The sequence below is a fragment of the Asterias amurensis genome, chromosome 20, assembly GCF_032118995.1.
Source record: "Asterias amurensis chromosome 20, ASM3211899v1".
In the NCBI taxonomy this organism is placed as follows: Eukaryota; Metazoa; Echinodermata; class Asteroidea; order Forcipulatida; family Asteriidae; genus Asterias; species Asterias amurensis.
In genome coordinates this window covers 13,176,170-13,196,444 of record NC_092667.1, presented here as the reverse complement: position 1 = coordinate 13,196,444, position 20,275 = coordinate 13,176,170, and the positions used below count along the sequence as shown (strand labels likewise).

The window sequence follows — 20,275 nt, the reverse complement described above, 5'->3', positions numbered from 1 at the left end:
ACAACTCAATTATTTTCAAAAACTTGACACGATCTATTCGGGATATTGATAATTCAACATCAGTGCTGTTCTTGCTTTATTGATTGTAACTTTAGCGACAAGTAAAAATATTGATGGTGAAATAAACAGGAAATAAAGAAGAAGAAAAAACATATCACAAGTTGTTCGTAAAAATAATATGGAACCTTTACGTGGATAGCTATTAATAAAGTAGGTATGGTAATTGCTGTTGAGCTATTTCATTATTTTTCTTCTAGCTAGACATTTGCAAAAAATCTTGTATATCTATTATTTACATGTCATTCAAGTGTTGATATTCCTTTATTGCAATTTCTACTTTGTACAGTCTATTTACACAAAACATTTATGGATTCCAATCTGAAGGAAGCATATCGGTAGCATTCACTTTGCAAAACGGAAGGTAAAAGTTCTAATTTGAAGCAGTATTACCTGGTTATAATCGTCCAAAATGTGATACAATTTATACGCACTTGACATTCGAGTTTGTGACAACATTTCAAAATCTAAATACTTTTATTTCAGTTAATATAAAATCAATCATGTTCATGAGTCTTGTTGCCTTTCCAAATTGCTTGTCACTAAGTAGGGTTCCAGACTTAAGTTTTGCATCCTTGTTTTCGAGCAACTTTACCAGTTAGCAGAATGTAGTTATTTCTAAATATTATCAATTTTCCATAATTATGATGGGAGAGAAATCTAAAAAAAACTATGTGTTTTTGAAAAAATGTCAGTTTACAGAGAATGTCTGACTCAATCGTAATGCTGTAGTTTCTAAACTGCATGTTCAATCGGGAGTTTTCAGTAAATAAAAATGTTCATGTCAGTTGTGTAGACAAAACGTTGTTGGATAAATTTTATTTCCGGTTCCTATTTGTTGCTTTTGCTGTTGTTTTGAGATTCTTCTTGTTGTTGTTTACAGGTCTTGTTTGGGTGGCTTATTTCGTTCCACCTTGTAACTTGGATCTTGACCTTCAAGCCAGTATGTCAAAATCTCACCCTTGCCCTGTGATTAAATAGAGAGTAAAACAATTTGTATTAACTTAGACAAAATTGAAGAAATTGCAAGCAAAAATTTTTTCCAATCAACACAAATAATAATAACAATAGGCCTAATGATAACAAGTTAAGATTCATATGATACATCCTAAATGAGAAATTATCAATATTGCGAGCATTTTTTTTTCCAATCAACACATTCAACTAACTAATAATAACAATAATGATAACAAGTTAAGATTCATATGATACACCCTAAATGAACAATTATCAATATCGCATACCTTTACACAACATGGCGGGAAAATATAAAGAAACAAAACCAGTGTAAGATAAATATTAGTGCAATATGAAATTAAGCCACGCTTTACACAACGAATGGGGATGGGCATGTAAAAGAAGTCGACTGTTAACAATTAGTATCAACCACAATTTTGTTTCCATTTGATTTCTGGCACCTCCACTCTCTATGAGAATACGTAGAGACAAAGACTTGCAAGTGCATATAGGCCTTCAGTGCGTTTTGGCGACCCCAACTAATTAAAGCCCAAACCGAGCCCACAAGTCGGTTACCGGTTGGTCTGAACATATCGTCACCACGCCTCAACCGAACACGCGAACACGCTCAACCGATGACCAATGTTTCTGGTTGGGGTCGCCAAAACGTACTCCTTATCGCAAACACTCGGTGAAGCGCGCGTTAGGCATGGATTGAGGTGCATGCTGGTCTAACTAGCGATCAAGTTTGATCCCTAGCTAGACCAGCATGCACCTCATTCAACAATTAGCGCTTGCGCAACGGGCATTTTGCGACAAGGTCTGTGACTCGCCCCAATGGGCCAAATTAGACTCGAGTCCCTTGATTCACCATCAAGAAGATGGCTGCCCTGATGTTATGAACATGAGCAACAACTCGAAAGTATAAACAAAAATCAATCAAATAAAAGTTACAATCAATTAAAACACCAACGCAACGGTTTGCAGAATAAAATATGAATATTAACAACAAACAAGACATAAATTGCATAATGCCGAGGATATGCATATGCATAAAAATACCGAATTACCACACATTTCAATAAATCAGTAATTTAAATAAAATTCACAACAAAATCAACATTTATACAGTTCGGGAACCAAGCAAGGAGGACATTAATTCCACACTTCGAAAGCAAAGATAAAGATTTCGGTTTCGTACATAAATGTGGGGTATATTTACTGAGTGAGATAGTGAACCTGTGAGTTAAGTGCCAGTGTCATAGGTAACTGTCCCCGTAAATGCTGTCCCCATCATACGGATAATAAATGTGCTAAAATGAGGATGATTCAAAAGAGGGTGCCATCAGAAGACGATTGTACACATTTCGCCATAAGGGGGGTGGGGAGATAGTCTCCTACCACGCCCACACAACTGCAACTGAGCTATCTTACCCGAATGTTGGCGGTCTCCCTATTTTGTCAAATCTCTGTTCGGGGGGGAAATGAATTCCTGTAAAACAATGTAGTATTACCTTCATGGCAACCAACCCTCTCTCCACAAGATTGTAGCCGCCAAGCTCCTGAAGCACTTGCCTGCATTCTGGACTCACGTGAATCTTCAGGGCTGTCAAACAGAAGGGAAAAAACGACAGGAAAACGAAAAATGTTCAAACTGGGTTTCTCCTTGCCAGAGATTTATATAAAGCAGAACCAAGGACCATGGTTGTGCAGAAACCACAATGAACAAGAAAATAAAAATGTTAAAGTTTCACCGGAACAAGATGTTGTTTACCTACTGAAACGCAAAAAATGTAAACAAATCGTTAGCTTGCAGTTACTAAGATCAAAAGATACATGTGTTATAATATACATAAATATTTCACACAAATGGGAGACTTTCAGGACGCTCGGTGGCAGCAGACTTACCAGGTAAAATCCATTGTTCTCGATAATGTGCGCATGCTCAGAACTACGTAAACAATGACAATTTACCTGGTAAGTCTGCTGCCACCTAGCGCCTCAAAGTCTCCCACTTAGTTGGATGCTTTAATTAAGCCCCGTCTTACCGAGTCCATTAGACTCCATACGCGAGGCAGTGTTGACGGTGTCACCAAACAGACAGTAGCGTGGCATAGTTAGACCCACCACTCCAGCAACGCAAGAACCTACGGTCATAAAAAAATAAAAAAATAAAAAATATATACATATATCAATGCACTATTCACAATGGGGGACTTTTGTGACGCTAGGTGGCAGCAGACGCAACAACAACAACAAAAGTTTGTAAGTCACAATTATAACCTTGTACATTGTCGTCATCCAGCAGCCATCTTAACTTCAAGGGTAAAACGATATGACGAAACAATCAACATTTACACATTTGTACGCGCATCGCACAGGTTTGGCCAATCGCCTGCCTCTCTTTGACTTATAGGTGAGGCCGACCTACGGATGACATCATGTGCATAAGGTATATTATACGCCTCTCTTAATATTCATGTATGACCTCGTTTTTTTCTTACCCAAAATGAGGCTAAATTGGCGCACGTCCGCCACCGCTTGCAGTGGCTGCGCCTATTGGCCTCGTTTTGGGTTAGAGTATTGTGAGGCACTCATGCATAAATATTACGAGAGGCGTATAATAATCACACGTGACTTTTGTGTGTGCAAAATGTCAACTTATTTCATTCATCGTACCAGAGTGTATCCCGATCCTAAGTTTGAGTTTCTCGTCCCTCTTGTGAGGAACGACGAATGTAGTCACTTCCTCCAGCAGATGCCAAGCAGCCGAGGCGATCATACCGGCATGTCGGTTGCCATTCCGTAGCGGCAGGCCAGACACCAACATGTAAGCGTCTCCAATAGTCTCCACCTTTCAAATGAATTCATTTCAATTCAATGCATTTATTTCCATACTTCCATAAAAGAATATCGACAAGTACATGCAACTATGTGGTAAAGAAAAATAACATTATTAGTAACAGTTAGCAAGGATAAATGTAATAAAATAGAGTATGAGCTGTTTTGATAAACAGAAGTTTGTAAAAAAAATAGCCAGACAGACAAAGAACAAACAGAAAGACATGCAAAAAGAGGACAGACGAACATAAGACAAGACAGCTACTCTGACACAAGATAGATCAAAGGAAATACAGCTAGTTCATATTTAGCGACAATATGGCAGAACAGTTTAAGCAGAAGCGATACAAACTAATGATGTAACAAGGATTAAGAAGTTGATGTGGTTGAATTACACAGGAGGGGAATCAAATTCAATTCAAGTCACCATTTATTTCTCACTACTCTTCTCAAGATGTAACGTATACAAATTAATACATAGATAAGCAAAATAATAAGCACATACGATGGGGGAAAATAGTTACAAGCAGTGGACACTATTGGTAATTACTCGAAATAATTATTAGCATAAAACCTTAATTGGAAACAAGTAAATGGGAGCTGTTGATCCTATAAAACATTGTGAGAAACGGCTCCCTCTGAAGTGACGTAGTTTTCGAGTAATTTTCCACGCCATTTGAATTCAACCATCTGAAGGCACACAACTTCGTGTGACCAGGGTGTTTTTTCTTTCATAGTTATCTCGCAACTTCGATGAACAAAGGAAATTTACCCGGTAAGTCTGCTGCCACCTAGTGTTCAAAAGTCCCCCATTGCTTCGTGTGGCATGCCCCTAATGATATAAATGGAACGACAACCTAGTGTACATGAGAAGAAGTACTGAGTAAAATTACCTTGTACACGTCATAGTTGGAAATGGTGGCGTCGAACGTCGTGTATAGAGCATTCAGCAAGTTAACAACCTATAAATAAAACGAAGTCAAGCTTGAAATTAGTGTCCAGTGAAATCATTTCAAATATGAAAACGAGAAAAGATATATTGAAATGATCGTAACTGAATTTTGTTTTACCGCGTCCGAATGATTTGCAGCTCTGACTACGGCTTTAGGTTCTTGCTAAAGAATGTTTCTATAGACCTTATGCATTGACGTCATCCAGCCACCATCTTAGAGGTAAAACGATGACGAAACAATCGAGACGCACAGATTTGTACGCGCGGCGGACAGTATTGTCTAATAATTAACAACCTCCTTTTGACCTCTAGGTGAGGGCGCCCTACTGAAATGACGTCTGGGCACGAGTTCTTTTTTTATTTATATTTTTTTTTTCTTTTTCGGGGGCGGGGGTGTTTTTTGTTTTGTTTTTGTCTTAACGGTTTTTTTTTTGGGAGGCGGTCATTTCATTTCCCTTATTGAGACGCAATTTTATTTTAAATTGGCCTGTCATATCTGATGAATATAGCCCTATAAAATGTAAAGTTTATATTGGTGTATAATGATTACAGGACTTTGAGATGTAAAACAAGTCGGTTTAACCAATAATGCAACAACTCTCAAATAGTAACAGATTCACGTTCAAAGCAATCTTCATCACAGTTGTACGAGTAACGTAATTTTTTTTTTAACTGTGGGCTGTCCTACCTGAATGGGCGTGCTGGCGGCAGAGAGGGCGGTAAACCCGACGATGTCTGAGAAGAAGATGGTGACCATGTCAAATGCCTCAGGTGCCACTGAAATGCCTTTGATCAGCTGGGAGGCAATCGATCTGTTGGTGAGGCAAGACAAACATGAGGTAGGAACTTCAACATCAATTCAACCCAAAAGCAATTCAATTCACATTCATTTCCTTACTGAAAGTTTCAAAAACACAGCGTTACAGAGGCCAGTCATAGACTGGGCTCATTTCTTTATCCGCATGTCTTTGCTCCTCAGATCCAGTGATTCCATTGGAGACAATGGTATCACTGGATAAACGTGCAGTGACATGAGCTATAATACAGAGACGCCCTTTGAAACTGTACACTGCCGCCAAGTCCGCAATATATATATATATTTTTTTATTTATTATTATTTATTGACATCCAACAGCGGAAAGCCGCCACTTACAGGAATCGTTAAAAACTATGTAAAAATTTGACTGCGTATCTCTATGTAAAATGAATGTAGGTCAAAGGTGAATCTACAAAGGTGAATATAATACGGTCTGGCGGCAGGTCTCTGGCGTTATTGACGAGCCTCGAAGCGTGACGTCAGGTGCTCAGGCTACACCAGTCAAATAGCAATGCAGCATACTTGGCTGATAGCCTACTTCCTTTAAGCAATACTTTTCTGTGCTTAGCAATTTGTTTTGTGCTTACAGGCTTTATGAACTTGTGCCCTGCATTCATAGCAACTTCCCGCCCTCCCACGCTCACCTACTTTCAAAAATTCCTACACCACCCAGAAAACTAGGCGCACAGCACGCCAATCCCACGCACATTAATGTAACTACCTTTAACTTGTGACAACGTGATCAAAAGTATGTAGGAATGCTTGTACGGAAAGATTGCCTAACTGTGAAAACATTCATTTCAATTAGCAGTGCAAAAAGCCACCTGACCTTAAAGCTGCCAACTCGTTGAACTTTTCTCGAAAAAAGAGGGGTATTTTATCTCTATGTAATTTAGATTTATTTATGAATCTACACTTTAAGGAAAGTTACAGAATTGGTAAGAAACAAACATCGTGAAGTTCACAGATCTACATAAAACTTACACGGTCAAATGATGATGATAGTAGAAAACATCCCTTGAAATATTTCTGTCTGAAATTTCATAATTGATGATGACTAAATAATCTAATTTTAGCGTTTTGAGTTTATCGCTCAGTGAGCGTTTTATTCATTTTTGTTTTGGCATCGATGCAATGCAAGATTTGTAATCCGTTTTTCACTATTTTCTCGTGACCCAGATGGCCGATCGATCTCAAACTTCTACAGGTTTGTCAGTTTATGTATATGGTGGATTACATAAAGTGCTTACACTGCCAGCAACTTTTTTTGCTAGCAAAACCAATTATGTAATGTTCCTTTAACTGTAGATTCGTTACGAAGTTACACTCAACTGTTCGTTACGAATCTACTTATTATTTGTTTTAACATTGAATTGCTTTTTATGCAATTTTACGCGCTTTTGATTTTGTTATTTTTCTATGTACTGAATCTACACTTTTAACTGTAGATTCGTATACGAAGATAACCCAACTGTAGATTCGTAATAGAGTATAACTCAACTGTAGATCCGTTACGAATCTACACTATTAACTGTAGATTCATTATAGAATATAACTCAACTGTAGATCCGTTACGAATCTACACTTAATTGTAGATTCGTTACACTTTCTCGTCCTTTGGTAACGAGTAATGGGGAGAGGTTGATAGTATAAAATATTGTGAGAAACTTCTCCCCCTGAAGTAGCGTAGTTTTCGAGGAGTAATTTTCCACGAACTTGATTTCGAGACCTCTAATAAGATTTTGAGGTCTCGAAATCAAGCATCTGAAAGCACACAACTTCGTGTGACAAGGGTGTTTTTTCTTTCATTATTGTCTCGCAACTTACGACGACCAATTGAGTTCAAATTTTCACAGGTTTGTTATTTTATGCATTTGTTGAGATACACCAAATGATAAGACTGGTCTTTGACAGTTACCAATAGTGTCTAGCGTCTTTAACGGGACATTATTCCATCTGAAATGGTAGACGGTGTCAAGAGTGTGTCATGCATGATACGAGAGGGAGCGTCTTGGGTTACTTACGGAGGCAACATGCGGTGAAGCAGCTGCTCAGTCTTCGCCTTCTCCTTCTGTAGCTCTTGAGTCCTCTCATCAACTAATTCCTCAAGATTGTTGGTGTATCGCTCCATGATGGTAATCATGTTGTCCATGATGTTGGGTTTCCTACAGAGATACAAAATCATGTCAGCGATAAGTTTAGAGAAAATTGTTCTTCAGAGATGGATCCATGTTGGGGTTTCTGTGTTTGCTTGACAACATTGATGTTAAGATTGTTGGTGTATCGCTCCATAATGGTAATCAGGTTGTCCATGATGTTGGTTTCCTATACAGAGACAATATTCATGTCGGTGTTCTGAGAAATGTTACTTCATTAGGGATGAGCATATGGATTCCTGCTGGGTTATTTTCTACACAACATTAGTGTCACGGGTGCAATGCAACCCCCCCCCCCCGTTTATGTTTGTATTACGTAATCAATTGATTTTAATTGCATGGCTAGCGCCCTCTGCGGATATTGAGAAAATTTGTAGGACATTCTGTGATTCATGTGCAAATGTTTTTACAGCAGAACTAAACAGTTGTATTTAGTATGAAAAAGAATGAACGACTGTTCATACCTAACTCTATCTAGTTTTATCCTTTTCGTATACATTATTTGTATTTTTGTATTTGTATGTGTATTGCTAAATAAATAATAATAAAACGAGATTTAAAAGAAATTTGAATCAATAATTTAGAAAGAAAATAAGGTATTTCTATGAAGAATGCAGTTAACCAAGTTGATCACCTGTATACAACTAATTAAATGTTAGTTTTCTTTTTAAATCAACGAATTAACGACGTATGTGACATAAAAGTAGCAAGAAACCTTACATTGTAATTCTACTTGTAAGGTCAGCAATGGTGTATATTGTTTTTAAATCTTTAATGTTAATACTAAAACTGTTTTCACATACAAAATTTGAAACTTACAATCCTTTCTGCAGCGGAGCAAGCATGGTGCGGGCCTTGAAGAAGTCCGGGCGTTCCACTGGGTCCTCACCCCAGCAAGATCGGATCGCCTTCAGTACACATTCAGGAGCTTTCTCGTTGACATCGTTCAGCAACGGCCGATAAGGTGGTATAGAACCAGCCATAACTTTCTCCACAATTTCTTGACAAGAATCAACCGAGAACGGAAAAAAGAGCGTTAAAATTCTCAACTTTGCTTTGGAAGAACACTGTGGGTTATTACAGCGCTGTACAATATTGTCTTAGATTTCTAGTTGGTGTAAAGGCCTACGGTGTGAACAGACGACTGTTAAGACGTTGATGTCTCAAGTAATCGCTGGATGAAACTGAAGCGGATTTTTTTTTCTTACCGGGCTTACATTACCCGGCAGAATGTTCTTCTTTTAAAGGGACATTACAGAATTGGTTTGGGCTGACAAAACCGTTGCTTGCAGTGTTGTAAGCACTTTAAGTAATCCACCATACGTAAACAGACAAACATGTAGAAGTTTAAGATCGATCGGCCATCTGTGCGTCACGAGAAAATAGTAAAAAACTGATTGCACATTTTGCGCCACATCGTTTCACAAGAAAATTGAGCGATAAACTCCTAACGGGAAATTGGTTTTATTTGCAGTTTCTCATCAATTATGACATTTCAGACTGAAATATTTTAATTGAGTTTTCTACTATCACCATCGTTAGACCGTGTACGTTTTATGTTAACCTGTTATGTTAGACGATCTTTTTTTCGTTCTTACCGCAATTTTGTAATGCTCCTTTACGAGCACCGTGGGTGCGCATTCTAGTTAGAGAGTGACTCATGCATTTTGCCTATAGAGAGAATGCCGGGTACCCGTGTGGGGGCATGACGACATGTACAATGTGTATAACAGCTCCAAGAAATGAACAGTGTGGCAGAGAACATTCATAAGAGCTAGACTAACCAGAGATGATCTTCAGGAATTTGTCTTATATTAGGCATGATGTAATTTTCCAACATGTGATCTTAAATCCACCCAACCTCCAAAGTGTTACGTGGAGAAATCGTAGCTATAAAGTAACACAATCTTAAAGACACTGGACACTTGACAAATGGTGTATCCCAACATGAGCAGAAAGTAACAAATCTGTGAACAGTTTGACTCAATTATTGGGCATGGATGATGCAAAAGAAGAAAACACACCCTTACTGCACAAATTTATGTGCGTCCAGATGCCTATTAATAAAAGTTTTACAGTTTGATTTAAAAATTACCTCTAATATTCAAAAACTACATTACTTCAGAAGGAGCTGTTTCCCACAGTGTGTTATACTATCAACATCTCTCCAATGCTCGTTACCAAGTACGTTTTGATGTCATCCATTATTTTAAGTAACTTCCAATAGCGTACAGTCCCTTTAAAGTGGGTTATTGGTTGAATTCAATGTTATTTAGATTCATTATATTATTGCTTTCGTACCTTCCGGTTCATCGTCGTTCAAGTTGTAGGGCTCTGCACGTGAGTACATCTCCGTAAGCACGACGGCAAACGAGTACACGTCTCCCTTTGGTGTACCGGCTAGCGGCATCTTCTTCCCCATTCGAAGGAGCTCGGGGGCCCGCCACAACAGATCTGTGTCATCACAAGACAAATATGAAAATTATTACAAAGTTTGATCACTTTAAATTGACCGATATTAACCCCTATTCGATCAGAATCAAATACGCAACCCTTCAGGGCCCACTTTCATAAAAGCTGTTAAGCTACAGTGGTAACTGTGTATGGTTATATGGGCCCAATTTCATAGCGCTGCTTAGCGGCCGATTTTGTGCTTACTGTGCAATTTATATTTCATAGCGCTGCTAACCGTAAGCACACGAAAGGGCATGCTAACCTTCCGGTGCTTACCGTACGAAAATAAATGACATCACAATGCAAATCCACGGTAAACACGCAATATGGCCGCCCAATTTTTCTGCTAACTGTGAAATACGCTAAGGCTTAAGCAAATGTTTCTGCTACAGTAAGCACGCAAATTTGCTTACCGTTAAGCAGTACTATGAAATTGGGCCCTAGTATTACCTTGTTTTGCTATTAAAGCAAGATTATGTTGTGTTTAGCAAGTATTTGTGCTTACAGGCTTTATGAAATTGGGCCCAAGTTGTATGATTATCTTGAGTGACTTACTCCTGTACCGGACATCATCCGGCAAGTCGGGGTCTTCACCCTGCCCCTTCTTGAACTCATGCAGACCGTAGTCGGTGATCTGGAGTACGAAGCGATTATCCACCACGCAGTTGGATGATTTCAGATTGCCGTGAGATTCGATCATGGACGTGTGAATATAGATCATTCCCTTCACCAGATCAGCAATCATAGACGCTAGGAACATGTTATCCAACTTGATGTCGTCATTCTCCAGAATGTCCTGATTGATCGAGTACAAAGTTAAGTTAAATATTGGACATTGTAATATTCACAAAGGTCTGTACACAGCTAATATCAATTTGTTTTTCGATGTTGGACATTCAACAGATAGCTTTGTACAGCGTTGTTACCTTTTTGATATTGACATTGGACATTTTAAAGAGTGATTGTCTATTTTGCTCTGCAGTGAACATGTATTTTTCTATTCTTCGTACAAGTACGTTTGTGTTGCCATAACAGCCATTACCAAAACGTACACAGACTCTTAATAGGCACCGACAGAATAATGATACAAAAAACACCCTTGTTGCACAAACTGTTTGCTTTAAGATGCCTAATAAAAGGGTTCGGGCCTGAAGTCTCTTAATACTCGAGTAAAACAAAAATACTTTACTCAGAGAGAGTCAGTTTCTCACAATGGTAAATACTATCAACAGCTCCTCTTCATGGTTCGTTTACCAATTAAGTTTTTATTCTAACACTTATTTTGAGTTATTACCAATAGCGTCCAGTGCCTTTAATGTATATTGTACTTGAGTCTTGAGTAGTGTGAGTCTTGAGTCTTGAGTAGTGTGAGTCTTGAGTCTTGAGTAGTGTACTAACCTGCAAGCTCCCCTTGGCACAGTACGTCATCAAAATGCACACGTGAGGAGAGTCCACGCTTGCGCCGACGAACTGACAAACGTTGTCGTGACGTACGTCGCGCATCTGCATAAATGCAAATTGTAAAGAGGAACAAGACAGAAATAAGACACACTAAATATTGCCTAGACAATTATTGGAGCGAATTGTTGTTAGGCCAACTGGTTTGACTGCATGACTTGCAATAATTACAAGGTTGTGGGTTCGAATCCCCCAAGCTAACCGCTGATTTCACAATGACCATAGAATAATAACATATCGACGTCAAGTTACTGAATCACAGTTTCTTGATTATGTGCAATTCATAACCATAGACGCCCCACTAATGTTTGTATGAAAGAGATTGGCTATTGCCAGCTTGGCGTTTAAATCCCCCTTGTGGGAGTCCGCCGAGTTCCCTTGACGGGAAGATCGTCTAAACAAACTAAGAAATCAGACACAACTTAACACATTTTCCTCGATTAAAAGCCGGGGCCATACTTACTGCTTTGAGTTCCTGGCGAACGGTCCTGGTGAGATCAATGCTATGTTTGTTGACGGCTTTGATGGCACAGATGTTCCCCTAAATGAAATAAATAAAATAGTTAGAATTTGGTGTTGAACAAAGAAACATTTTCTATAGAGTGGGATTTGAACCAACGACCCCGTATTGAAAGTGTCGGTGTCCCATATACACAGTTCCATAATGCGGGGGAGGGGGGTGGTGGCATCTTCTGCTGTAAAGACGCTCTTTTGTCAATATCTTTGTTCGGGGTGCCAATCAAAGCCCATGCAACCGTTAACTGCCGAGTAGACATGCAGCAGCCCATTGTACATTCTAACAATAATGACAATTGAAATACTTCAACTGAAGTTAGACAATACAACAAAAGACTTACGCGGTATGTTCCGATCCTGGCAAAGATTTGTTGAGTCTCCTGGTTCGTCATGACGGACAGGGTGCTCATAACCTGACAAAAAAAAAAGTGAGAGAATTAACTTCTTGAAAAGCAATAATAAATGTTTATGCTCATGTTATAACATTGCAAACCCAATTAATAGCCTTTTGTCAGGGCGTTTGTGGCTTGGACAGCTTTGTAGAGCCGCGGTCACAAGCGACTGGAACGGGAGACCACGCAGGCGAGTGGAGAAATGGTCTCTTGTTTCAGTCGCTTTTAGGACCGCTGCTCTGCAAAGCTGTCTAACCCACGAAGGACTCAACAAAAGCCTTCTACCTACCATGCTTTTCATAGAAATACCAGATTTGTTCGTATCCTTTCCTTTTGCCTGCACATCGTCAAAGTTGATCTTCCACACCAAGCTGTCCAATTCCCCTTCATACTTGATCTTCCTGCAAATAAATAGAATATCACATGTTAGTGCAGTGCAATAAAGAGGCATGACAACAAAGGCCCAGGGCCCACTTTCATAAAGCCTTTAAGCACAAAAATTGCTTAGCATGAAATGCCTTCCTTTTTGGAGATTGCCTAGAACTGTTGCCAGTAAAATGCCTCGTGCGGCATGACCCTAAGATGCATGGCAAAAAGGCTTTTGAGCAAAATTACAGGCGTGCAGACAGAACTTTACCCGAAGGAAAAATAAGCAAGGAACTGTTCCTTGCTCTATGGCAAAACATTACAATTACTGAAAAGGAAAACAACAAAGGAGTACACACAAACCTGTAGTAGAAGTATCCCACGGCACATCCGACGATTAACAGCACAATAGGGACACCGAGCCCGAAGTACAAACCGTATTCTGTGGAGATTGTTTTTTAGACAAAAGCAGTTTATATAAAAGGGGAAACAACAAAAATGACTTAACTTGTTATAGTCAGCATTCCTATGGGAGTTTAACGCGAGCTTGAGGAATGTAATTGGTTTCTTGGTATTTTGCAAATCAACAAAAAGCTATCGCCATATGACACGTGACCTTTGCATATTCTTTACTTATTGGGGTATAAAAAAAGAAACAACATCCCTTCTGCCACACCATGCGTGACTATTTTGCAAAACCGTCGGCTCATAGAGAAATGACCACGGACGATTCCTCCAGACCACAGACAGTGAAGATATCCTGGACCCAAAACTTTTAACAGTATTTTATTCATTCGGCGTTGGTTGTGGTTTTGTCTTTGGAACAGCAATTCCCAGCTTGTTAATTAGTGGCCGAATAATATGAAGGTACAGCAAAAGTAGCTGCATTGTCCAAAACCAATTTTGTCCCTTAACTGTAACCGTAACCAAGTCGACGTCACTGTTAATTCAACAGGAGAAAAACAATAATACCTGTTTCACGGGGGAGAACTTAGCTTCTCGGGTATACAGTTTTTAAAAATAATAGCATTGATTATTAATTGATGAGAACATTATTATAATTAGCTGTTGCAAACAACTTACTAACCAAAAAGACCGGTGGTATAAAAACAAAGGAATTATAGTTAATGGCCTGACGTTTCGACTAGCTTTTTCGAGAAAGACTCTGCTATATGGTATGGTCGTCAGGCCATTAACTTTGTTTAGCTGTTTGATATCAAACTTACTTGGACAAAACTCCTCAAAATAGCCGCAGACCGGCATATCTAGAGGTGGACCTGCGTCGTTTGGCCATTTGATTGGTGTGTTGTAGTCGTCTGTTGCGTTGAATGTCTAGTGAGAGAGAAAAATGCATATTACCCCTTTCTCAAAAACTACTTTGCTTCAGAAGGAGTCGTTTCTCACAATGTTGTATACTATCAATAGCTTTCTATTGCTCGATACCAAGTTAGTTTGTATGCTTACAATTTTTTACTCATTACTATTACTAGTGTCAAGTGTCTTAAAATACAAAAAAAGACCACAGTGATCGTACCCAACGTCCATTGCTGTTCCGGATGAACTCCCCCACACCGATAACACCGGGATATCCAGCCGTGAGCCACGAATCGGCTTCCTGTAGTTCATTCATATCCATCAGCATATAGCGAGATATACCATCCCCGGATTCGTCTATCCCATTCTGCAACATTGAGATACCTGAAGGAAAAGCACAGAAGAAAAATGAGAAATTTCCAGGGCACAAAAAATGCTAAGCACAACAAAATTATGCTTACCAAAATAAGGTTATCAGCCGAACTACAATGTCACAAGTACAATTTGTGACTGGTATCCTGCTCATTTCTGCTTAGCAGAAAGTTATTAAGCAATATTTTCTGCTTAAGCATCTCTCTGAAATTGACCCAGTTATAATAAGAAGTAACTAATCTGTTTAGCAGAAATTTCTGCTTGAAAACTTAATTCTTTGCTAAGCAAAAATTGAGTGGGATGCGATGTTAACTTCGGGTAAATTTGGGTCGATAAAATGTTTTTGTTATAAGAAACTGGGTCCCGGATCGCCCAACAACGACGACTTGTTCACGTAACCACAATATTTCGACTTCGACTCTGAACATGGTCAGTTGATCCCCTACGTTTCGTCGGGTGTCTTCAGTTTTTTCTCCAATGATTAACGGGAAATGCATTATTGTTACTCACTCTGGTATTGAACTCCCATGGCGTGGCTGACTATCGCCTCGCCGTCAAACGGGTCCTCCCCGGCGGCCAAGGTTTCCTCTAGCGCCTTGGCGAAGAGAATCGTAGCATCGTACAGGAACGCAGAAAAGGTGTGGAACTGTGAATCAACGAATGAACTATTTTATAAGAAAACTGCCCTTGAATGAGCCACACTGTTTTTACCAGACACGAAGCCTTGGGTGTGGTCTTATATAAGGCTGGGTCACACTGCAGTGGAAACGAAAACGATAACCATCACGACGCAAATGAGATAGAGCTTCTATTGGTTGAAATGCTCCACGAAGACTACGCCCACGCTCATTCAACCAAGTTTCACCCCAACCCCACCCCACCCCACCTCCCCCCTCCACCCCTCTACCCCGTATCTAAAACTTGTACCACCTCACCTCCATGATTCTCTACTTACTTCTCTGCCAGTCTGGAAGAAGGGAGCTCCCTGGACACTGTCTCGGACCTTCACATTCCATGATTTATAGACAAAGGTAAACTTGGGAGCCTTCGGCGCTATGATCAACACGGACTCCATTGCTTTAGCCGCCTTCTCGTCCAAGTAGGTTCCCATGTGAAGAACTGTTTGGGGGGGGGGGATAAAACGGTTGGGATAACAATATGTGCAACAATGGTGTTTCGTTTTTTTCTTACAACCTCGATAACCGATTAACCAATACAAATTTCCTCAGGTTGTTATAGTGAATGAATTTAAATACAAGACGCGTGGTGCAAGGTACTTAACAACGGAGCTCTGGATGTGCCATCCAACTTTCTGAGACCGTGAGATAGTAATTTTTACTGCAGGGTGGTGACATCAAAAATGTAAGGTGACGACATCACGAGATAATTTACTGCATGATGACCGTCTCATCGTCTTTCACTAACAATTCCATCCTCGATCTTGGAATATTTATATCCAAACAGAAACCGTAGCTCTCGCATCTCTCAGTTAATAGGGGACTTTGGAACGCTAGGTGGCAGCAGACTTACCAGTCAATTTCCATGGACCTTTTCGCAAATACCTTTGCGCAAGCGCAGACTGTTGAATGAGGTGTATTGTGGTATAGATATGAATAAATTTGATCACCAGCTAGACCACACAATGCACCAAATTCCAAGCTTTACGCGCGCGCCCAAGTATTTGCGAAAAGGTCTATTGTTGAGGTAGTTTTGAGCAAGCGCACATTAGCGAGAACAATAGACCTTTTCGCAAATACCGGGGCGCGCGCGTAAAGCTTGGAATTAGGTGCATTGTGGTCTAGCTGGTAGCAAAATTTGATTCATATCTATCCCACAATGCACCTCATTCAACAGTCTGCGCTTGCGCATTGGTATTTGCGATAAGGTCTATGGTTTTTTACCTGGTAAGTCTGCTGCCACCAAGCGTCCCAAAAGTCTCCAATTTGATAGCTAATTCCACTGAGGCTATTGCTTCTTGGTTTTTGTTTTACTTACAATCCAAGCTATGCCAGTTTTGAGATCTCCTTATCTTGTGGTCTATAGCCATGCCTAAGATGGCGTAGTCTCCGTTATTGAGACCCTCGTCCAGCGCAGCCATTGCAAAACTCCTAAGCTCGATCATCTCACCGAGAAACACGTAAACTGGGAACAGAAGACGGTAAATAATATCGGTTAGGTCACTAAGCTCAGTTGAAGTCACTTTTTAAGTTACAAAGTTTCAATTCGAATTCACATTTAAAGTTAACAAGTTGTAGATTTAGGTTAAGTCCACTATTTGCTGTTAATACGCAGGGCCCAACTATATACAACTGCTTTAGCAGAAACTATTGCTTGAAAGTTGTGTGCTAAGCGGAGAGGGGGCAGGATACCAGTCACAATAGGGGACTTTCGGGACGCTTGGTGGCAGCAGAATTACCAGGTAAAATCCATTGTTCTCAGAACTACGTAAACAATGGAAGTTTACCTGGTAAGTCTGCTGCCACCTAGCGCCTCAAAGTCTCCCATTGTACATGCGACATGGTAAAATGGCTATAGTATAGTAACATTATTCTAGTGGGTATAATTTTGATATTTTTTGTTATGCTTAGTTACTGTTTGTGCTTAAGCAGCTCTTTGGGATTTAGGGCCTTCAGCCGATTTCACGAAACGCCAGGATTAATCCTATCTCGAGTTAGGACGAGTAACCCGTCCTAACTTAGGATGGGTTCAATGCGTCAAACGTCTTTGGATAAGGAACTTAACTCGTCCCAAAGTCCTAAGTTGGGAAGAGTTTGGTGAAATCGACGGTTGATAAGAAACTTCAATGCTTACTCCTTGTTGTCTCCTTGGTCCGAGTGAAAATCTCCGGGAATGGGTTTATGATGGAATCGTTGTTGGGTACGAAGCCCGTCTGAAACACCTCCTGGTGCTGAACAGTGATTTCATGCACCTCAAACTCCTCCTTCATGGCGTTGAGGATGTTGGTCCAGATTGAGTGATTTCGATAAACAACAGTCACCTGAGAAAAATGTTACAATAATATCATTTTCAAAGGTCATTTGCACAAGAGCTATATTTTTTCAACTTGATTATATCCATACTGTGAAAAACACAGCATTACAGAATGAATATACAATGTAATAGCGAACACAGGGTCAAAGAAAATTAACAGTATGGATGCGATTTAAAGCCGAGTGGTAGGCTCGAATACTGCTTGGAACCATTCGTTTGAGGTATTTGTAAAAAGTCCGTAGGGCCTACATTGAAATTGTTTTAACAAAGAGTAGTCGTCGATCTTGAAGCAATCTCATTTAGCTCTTGAAAATTTGAGGTACTTTTTTTTTCTTCTACTTTTTCGTTTACCTGATCCCAGTCAAACTTCTGCAGAGTGACGATCAAGGCGTCCACGATACGCGTGCTGGGAGGCAGAGTCCGGATGTAGGTTGGATACAGCAGTTTGTTGGAAACAGCGCCCTCATCGCATCCCTGTAAACATAAGCAAATTAATGTGACATGGATGAAGCAATACATCATCTAAATTATCATGGATATGGACATTTTTGATAGGCCTACATCTAAATTATCCGATCAAGTCAATCAACCCTTTCTAAATCCAAGGTTACAATAAGTTTGACCGCATAACTATGAGGAGATGTTGCAAGACGCAATTTACAACCAGTTCCAGGCATTCTCCAATGAGAGAATCCACTTACATTTAAATATTCTCAACATGTTATTGGGGAATCTCATGTGCTACCAAAGTGTCTATTTTTTGTTGTTAGAATGCACTGCAGCTGGTTGCTTCCGAAGTTGGCTTGGTGTGCCAAGGCCTTGTTGCCATGCCGAAAATAATATGCTGGGCCTAATTTTATAGAGCTGCTTAAGCACACAATTTTGCTTAAGCAAAAACATTCGTGCTTAGTAAAATCAGATTACCGGCCAAGACTCCACTCATTTGTTATGCTAAGTAAACAACAGCTTAATACCAGTCACAAGCAATGTATATGGCATGAAATTTGGGCCAGTAATATGTGTAAAATAACCGAGCTGTTTTTGTGCTCTGTGAAATTGGCCCCTGGTAATAACACTTGGATTGAATTATTTCCCAAAATAAATCATTATTAACAATAATCAACAAACGCACAGTTTACAGACCAAACAAAGCCAGACTGGAGAAACATTACCCAGCCAAAAACTCACATAATCAAACATCGGGAAGTTGATGGAGCCAGCGAGGCGAGCTTCGTAGTCGCACGAGCAGCCGGGGCCGATGACGCCGACGAACCCACGCTTCCACCAGTCCGACACGGCAGTCAAGCCGGTATTGATGTCGCATTTTGTATCCACCCATTCCCAGGATACGGTGTGACCTAAACATGTTCCAAACAGAACATTTTACAACTACATTACAACCAATGGATCCAGCAAAGTGTGCTTGGTGTTTTTCGACGTGAAGTTCATCCACAATTCGTATTAATTTAGGCCTTAAAGGGTTTTAACCAACGCATGAAATTAATGATAAACCACTAAAATATGAAACAATGCAATTTACCTGGAAGAATAGCGGGGTTCAGGTTGATGTCATCGACGGCAACTGGAAAAGCTCCAGCCACGGGGTCTCCAAAGCCGCTGGCGTTACCGGTCTGTGGGTCAGTGAGTGGCACGAGCAAACCGATCTTAAAGTTTGTACCCAAGGCGACCCAAACGTATCCAGCAACAAGAACGACAGACAGCATCAAACACCTCATAATTGCTAAGGCTACCCGTTCGAATTATTTGAAAAATTTGTGTATGACTACCACGATAAAATTTAGCCCACCATTTTCCCGTCGACAGGACCAAGCCCCTTTTGACTTTTTGAAACTACTCGCTGTGTAATGTTGTTGTTTGTGGGCGCGCGTGGGGATTGGAGATGCCAAACGGATTCGGTCATTCTTTGTTGTTGAACGAAGAACGACAAGAGCGCGCTCACTGCTACCCTTTGAAAACACGCGCTCTGATATTAATGCAAAGATCTTTGGATCGACCGCGCGAACACGCTGGTTCAGCCCATAGATATAGAATAGAACAACTAGATCGGCCGCGCGTACATACGCGGGTTCTGGCATGGGGGCCGCAATTGCCTATCTTCCGTGTACATTTTCTGTGCGTTGCCGTCAGCACGTGACTTTTTGCCGTCAGCACGTGACGTTTAGCGCGTCAAAGGCCTATCTCCCGTGTTCATTTTCGCGCGTCGCCTTTCGAACGTGAAATTTTTACCGCGTCCATGGCGAACAAAAACTTTTTCTACACAGGCAATGGCGCGTATGTACGCGCGGCCGATCTAGTTATTTTAATTCTATATCTATGGTTCAGCCATAGGGTCACGTGCTTTAGGCGACGCGCAGATTTTAACGCGCGGGGTTTGACCTCTAGGATATCATGAGGGCGCCCTACTGATATGACATCAAAGAATTTTAACAACATTTCATGAACATTCCTTAGGCCTTGTCACACGAGGCAACTTTTGCAGGCAACTTGGTGGCAACCAACTGCAGTGCATACTACATGACCACTTGGGTAGATTACGGGTCAATTTGCAAACATTGTCTTACGATCCACAAGAGAAATAGGTGAACATTCAAATGTGAATGCCTTTTCTTCA

The 20,275-nt window shown here is 40.2% G+C and overlaps 1 protein-coding gene across 1 annotated transcript; it reads right to left on the bottom strand.

Annotated features, from left to right (window-relative positions):
* Positions 1 to 43: 43 nt before the first annotated feature.
* Positions 44 to 19,552, bottom strand: LOC139952219 (speract receptor-like). Its single transcript, XM_071951279.1, has 24 exons — positions 19,184 to 19,552; positions 18,832 to 19,001; positions 17,995 to 18,117; positions 17,464 to 17,650; positions 16,648 to 16,794; positions 15,608 to 15,771; positions 15,163 to 15,298; positions 14,501 to 14,664; positions 14,193 to 14,298; positions 13,330 to 13,408; positions 12,890 to 13,001; positions 12,550 to 12,621; positions 12,156 to 12,233; positions 11,633 to 11,737; positions 10,790 to 11,030; positions 10,082 to 10,234; positions 8,600 to 8,780; positions 7,649 to 7,789; positions 5,496 to 5,619; positions 4,749 to 4,817; positions 3,694 to 3,868; positions 3,063 to 3,161; positions 2,529 to 2,620; positions 44 to 1,024 (listed from the first exon to the last, which is right to left on the bottom strand). The coding sequence occupies exons 1-24, from the start codon at positions 19,377 to 19,379 to the stop codon at positions 935 to 937; spliced, it is 3,204 nt and encodes a 1,067-aa protein (XP_071807380.1). The 5' UTR covers positions 19,380 to 19,552; the 3' UTR covers positions 44 to 934.
* Between the last annotated feature and the right edge of the window lie 723 nt (positions 19,553 to 20,275).

What these genes read in the sequence shown, in the direction of transcription:
- LOC139952219 (XM_071951279.1), bottom strand. Translation starts at nt 19,379, where the DNA reads ATGAGGTGTTTGATGCTGTCTGTCGTTCTTGTTGCTGGATACGTTTGG. An exon ending in GTATTTCTATGAAAAGCATG is followed by an intron (nt 12,622 to 12,889) that starts GTAGGTAGAAGG and finishes TTTTTTTGTCAG; the next exon opens with GTTATGAGCACCCTGTCCGT. An exon ending in TAGGATCGGGATACACTCTG is followed by an intron (nt 3,162 to 3,693) that starts GTACGATGAATG and finishes TTATGACCGTAG; the next exon opens with GTTCTTGCGTTGCTGGAGTG.